The 5,771-nt window shown below is 35.3% G+C and overlaps 1 protein-coding gene across 1 annotated transcript; it reads right to left on the bottom strand.

Annotated features, from left to right (window-relative positions):
* Positions 1–4,715: 4,715 nt before the first annotated feature.
* On the bottom strand, positions 4,716–5,342 carry LOC140166709 (uncharacterized). The gene has a single exon (XM_072190209.1). The coding sequence runs from the start codon at positions 5,340–5,342 to the stop codon at positions 4,716–4,718; it is 627 nt and encodes a 208-aa protein (XP_072046310.1).
* Positions 5,343–5,771: the final 429 nt, after the last annotated feature.

Raw genomic sequence — 5,771 nt, 5'->3', positions numbered from 1 at the left:
AAAGGCTAAGGCTATTGACATATAATATAGAATTGTTGTCAGTTTTTGAGTTCAAAACGCATGGTTCTTTCTCAATACGCAAGCTAACGACTATCATATTCTTTCAACATAATATTCAAGTGCAAGCCTTGAAATGGGCTTCTTTAGAATAAAAAAATTACGGAAGATATTCATCATTTTCTACCCCGGTATCCAAAGATTTATCGTCTGAATATCAAATCGTGTATAGCACATACACGAGTATCGATCCCGGGTATTGATTTTAGTTTCTCTGCTGTACTATGTAATTATTAACCAGGCGATGTCGGTGTGTGGTGATTCAATGGGAAACTAATTTATATTGCAACGGTCAATATAATTTGGACTCACATTAATTACAACAGTGGTTTCTCCTTTTGGCTTTGGAAAATGCTATAGAACTTTTACCGTATCTATTTAAAATGAAAGCAATCAGAAAGTCTGCTCCCACAGTAAATGATTGGGCGCAAACACTGGATACATGACCGCATGTGGAGATAATGAAATTAACTCAGTGTAGCCATTATCCTAGGAGGGTATTATTATGCAATACTCATGTTCCATAATTGGCACTCTTCTGGGCGACGTGGATATAAGTGAGCGGTTTCCTTCATGACAACTGTGCTAGTCCGCAGGCTTTCGTGAGCAAGAAACCCCCAATCAAAAGTCGATCGATACATGTTGAAATCAGCATAATTCAGAGATACACCATTTTGCTATGAAATATATTTTCTTGGTCAAATATAAAGCAATACTTTTTTCCTTCAGTAATGTCATTTAAAAACATAGTGCTTGGACCGGATATTCATTTTGGTGTCAAAATAAGGCATGAAATTGTAGCTTTTTTCCAAAACAAAACGTAACAATATTGGACTGGACAATTATTTTATATTTTTTTATTACTATTTTTGAACTTAAACTAGAGTCCGATATGAACGGCTATTAAAGTTGACTAATTGGTCAAATTCTGCCATATCCTAATTTGTATGATAGAACGACAGTCAATTGAGTTTGAATCCGTTATAAGCGTACATTGTGTTTTAGGAGTCGACCTATTGTGTACGATTCAAAAGTTTCCATTCAAAATCCAAGTCTTTGTTCATTGTTTTTTGTCAATAAGTTCCGCTTCAGTTTTGGAAAACATTTTTCGAAACCAATCCAGTTTTAGAGGCTTGTGTTTGGGATGTTGGTTTCTTAAATAGTGTATCCACTTTGGAGTTGCATCGTGTGCATTTCTGTCAATTTTACCCCTGAGAGTGAATCAGTTCAAGTTGATATTCATCGTGTTTTCTTCGTTCAATGTAATCAGAATGTCATTACCATCAACAAATAGAAACGATGGAAACCCAACTGATTGTGAAATTGACCAAACATCGTACGACGTCACTGATCAGCAATATTATGAAGAAATACCTTTAGAAACATCGAGCACTAAAGAAATTCATACTGGTTTGTTTATTCCTTTATTTGTCTGTTTATTTGTGAGATATTATTTGGGCAATTCCAAGCACCATCATTCCGAAACGCGAAGTTTGCACATGAATTATTTTTTAATGCAGCAGCCAATTAGGTAGGTGAATAGCATAATCATGATAATGGAAACTATTTTGGGTAAGTGAAAGATTAAGGTGGGAGAAACTTTTCCAAACGACCCTAATTTGCATATGCAAATTTCGCGTTGCCGAATGATGCTTGGAATTGCCCATTTACCCGATATCGGCTATAGAATTTCTTTAATATTATTAGTAGTAGTATAGTAGTATTGGTGTTATTATTATTATTATTATCATCATCAGTGTTATTATTACTATAGTTGTTGTTTAAGAGGAAACTGCTGCAATAAGTTCCCTCAATTATTTGTCAATGAACGTATACATATGCCCTATATGATTTATTTAAGACGAGCTTATAGACCATCATTTGTTTGAACCATTTGAAACATTAGTTGTCCCCGATCTTGAAACATTTTGTCAAAACTAAGTCACTGTTAACTAGTGCAGTTTTTTTTTTATAAAACAGAGTACCCGCTTCTTAATGGAAGGCGTACAGTGTAAGTACATTGTTTACACATTTGAATAAATATAAACAATATGTAAAATAAAAAGTTGTATTTCGTTTGCTATTTGATGTTAATCTCATAAGAGTGAAATTAATGTTTTCGATACATGACCAACTGGGGACGAAAAAGTAAGGCCCCTATCAGATGATGAAGTCGTTTTAGGGTATTTTACAAGTGTTTGACAGGAAATCGTCCGTGTGAATATCCGTGGATATTAACGTATAAGCTTAATATCAGAGGAGGCTTAAAGGCATTCCTACATTGCACTATGATTGGGAAATTTGATCAAAATAACCTAATCTTAAAGGCAAAGTCCCCATTGCCACACACACAAAATGGTAATTTTAAAACTGCAGCCAACGGGCTAATAGTTGAGACTTATAACTTATATTTGAATTTCTAACAGGAAACATTCATATTGTCCCGCTGCATTAATTTATTCATAAGTCTCAATGTTTAAATAAAAGGATGAAATTTCAGTGACTCAAGACAATCGGCTCAGTATGATACGAAATGAGGTACATCCTAGTGGTACCTTATTTCATGTCATAAATAACAAAATGCTTGTCTTGGGTCACTGAAATTCCAGTGTAGTAATTGGATTCCCTGCCCCTATAATATACATAACTTTTGTTACCAGTGTGTTATTAGTTTTTGAGAAAAATGCAAAAATAGGCACAAATTTATCGAGGGGTATAGTAGCCCCTTAATATAGTGAATTATGGCCAGTTACGCTTCAGTTTTGATTGAAGGCTGAGACAAAGATGTTCGAAAATGGAATAATCCACCTCTTAACTGAACATTATAACTATTTCAAAAGTAATTTCAAATAATTATTCAAAACATACAAATCTCGAACAAAAAAGTTTCTGCTTTGTTTGTGTTACATTAGTACTGATACTTATTTTGTTACTAGGCCTATACGAGTAATTTGCAGCAACTTGTTTGTTTTTGTAAAATAAATGATATGATTTCAGTCAATTAAAAAATGTTGGTAAAAGCATCAGGAATTCAAAATGACATAATAGAAGACCACTGTTAATTCGGACCTTTTTAACACTATCGCACTCTCAGTCCCAGGATAATTGTACATGTACCAAAGTTGTCTGAAATAAGATGCACCTCAGATTTTAACCACTAAATATAAATAAAGAAAAATTTTAAATAGGAAAACAAATGCATTTTGAGCTTTCTTGATTTGAAATGGAATGTTTTCTCTCATTATTTGACATTTGTGTTGAAATAACATCGTTTTTTTAGCAAATAGGACCCATCCAATTTGTAGGACTAACTCTCGCACTGCCACGAAAGAACAGTCACAGGTAACAAAAGTTAAATTTTTGATCATTGGCATATAAATCATGTAGTTTCATCTGGCATAATTGGCTCTTGATTGAGAGAGTTCTGAATATGAAAATATTCTGTAAGATATTAACTGTTATTTCATTGAAACTGTGTAGTAGATAAACAGTGGTATTTATCAGTTATTTTCATACAAATGATATCCATTATCGTTTCTCTCAACAGAACCTCACTGTCATTACCACAAGGATATGAAAACAATGACTACCCAACTGCTATTGAAAATCCATACGCGGAATCAAACCCTAATGCGGGATATGACGACAACGATTACAGTGTCATCAGTTCACAATATGCTCTACCTGTGCACACAGTGTCTGCACCAGGTTTGTAGGCCTAATACTTATTCAACGTATGTAGGCCTAATTTGTCACATGAGTGCAAGAAAGTCATGTCCAATAGCTGCTATATCAAATTTGTAGCACTATTAAATGTATCAAGTCTGAGGGTAGTGTGACTTGGGAATGATGATGCTTCTAGAACTTGGGATTAAATCACCCAACAAAGATTCAAATCCAATGCCTCATGAGATAAGCATTTTCCTTTGTGAGTTCAAGTTACACAATATCATGATTTTCAATATTACTGTAGTCAGGTTGTGGAAACATTTTACCTATGGCTTCATTAGGTTTCAGTGATATAAAACAGCTGGTCAAAGATAAAAAAATATTGCTCAACATTGAAAATATAAGCATTTTAACCGATTCGTGTGGAGTTTGAAGCACTGAATATCACCAAGATCATGAAGTCATATGAAACCAGGAACCACTTATAGCTATTTTACATATCAACATTATTCCTCTAATTAATTTAAGGTTACACGAAGAAACGTATAAAAAACGTATAAAAGACATATAAAGTTGTTCTCTAAAACCGCGTTTTCTCAGCAATCAAATATCGCAGTGAGTCAAATGTTGGTGCATGGATGTATCTTTACATTATTTTTGTGTGTTTATACAATTTTTTAGAATCCGTTTGAAAATCCTTCGTTTAAATGATTTTTACGCACCATGTTCACAAGATCAAAAACGCGTTCCATGCAGTTTTTTTCAAATGTTCGCTCCTCTTATGTATTGTACTACAAATGGACCAATGAAATAATGTTCTTGGTTCTTGGTTGTGTAATCCTTAAAAGCTGATCTCAGCTATACTAGGATGAAAAGTACATCAGACGTCTACAGCCCGTGGACGTACAAAAAAATAACAGGGTGCGAAGCAAATCCAAATAAGCCAACGAAAAACAAAATGGTGCGCTATATACAAGGTGCGAATTCATTTAAAGGATATGTAGTCCATGAAGAGGCTGCATCTCCCTTATTACTGGCGCTGCAACACTCTTGAAAACGGGCACAGATGGTGCGATGTGTAGAACTGCTGCTGGTGGTAGCCTGTTCCAAACTGCAATGGCTCTTGGGTAGAATGCATATTTGTATGCATTTATAGTAGGAATGAGCAAGTTGACAAATTTCAATGGGTGATCAGTTCTTGCTGATATGTGAGTTGCCCTTTGAATACAAGATGGGGGAGTTATGTGCACTAGTCCATACTGGATCCTGTAGAACATGCAAGACTGTTGTATTAGTCGTCTAACATGTAGTGAGTTCCAGTTGAGTTTGTTTACAAGAGGTGACACATGTGTTTCTCTGCGGTAATCAGAGAAAACAAATCTGGCTGCATTTCTTTGAACCTGTTCCAGTCTATTGATTTCGGAGGTTGTACACGGGTTCCAAACTTCACTTGCGTACTCGATTTGTGGTCTCACAAGTGTTTGATACGATTTGTCTTTGACATCAGTTGAACAGGGGGACAAAGTTCTCCGCAGGAGATCTAGTGTACGGCTGGCTTTATTGATGACTTTAGTACAGTGGTCGTTCCAGTTCAGGTTATGCGAAATAGTTGCCATGGGGAAGAACCAAATACAGTACCGATTAAGAACCAAATACAGTCCGATTAAATTGTATTAGCCCGTTTTTGGGAACATTGATTTATTTACTTTATTACAGATATCATCCAGGATAATTTTAAAAATTGAAAATTTAGAAAAGCCAAAGGAAAATTGCCGAAAACGGCTGCCCACAATCAACCCCCACATCAGCCTATATGGTCATATCATGGTCGCCCCCTCCCTATCCTTGCAACATAGGATGACTCGCGAGCCGCGGTTTGTCCGTGGCCCTAGTTCAGATTGATACACTGTTGTTCATTCTTTTCTGCATGGCTGTTTCCATTATTAACTTACGCCCTCTGGGATCAAGCCTTTAAAATCAATTGTATTTAACCTTAAAAAGGGTTACTTGCATCTAATTTGTGTACAGAAAATAGCAACATACAG

The sequence above is a fragment of the Amphiura filiformis genome, chromosome 12, assembly GCF_039555335.1.
Source record: "Amphiura filiformis chromosome 12, Afil_fr2py, whole genome shotgun sequence".
Classification (NCBI taxonomy): domain Eukaryota; kingdom Metazoa; phylum Echinodermata; class Ophiuroidea; order Amphilepidida; family Amphiuridae; genus Amphiura; species Amphiura filiformis.
Note: the sequence above shows the minus strand (reverse complement) of the source record. Positions and strands in the feature narration are given on the sequence as shown.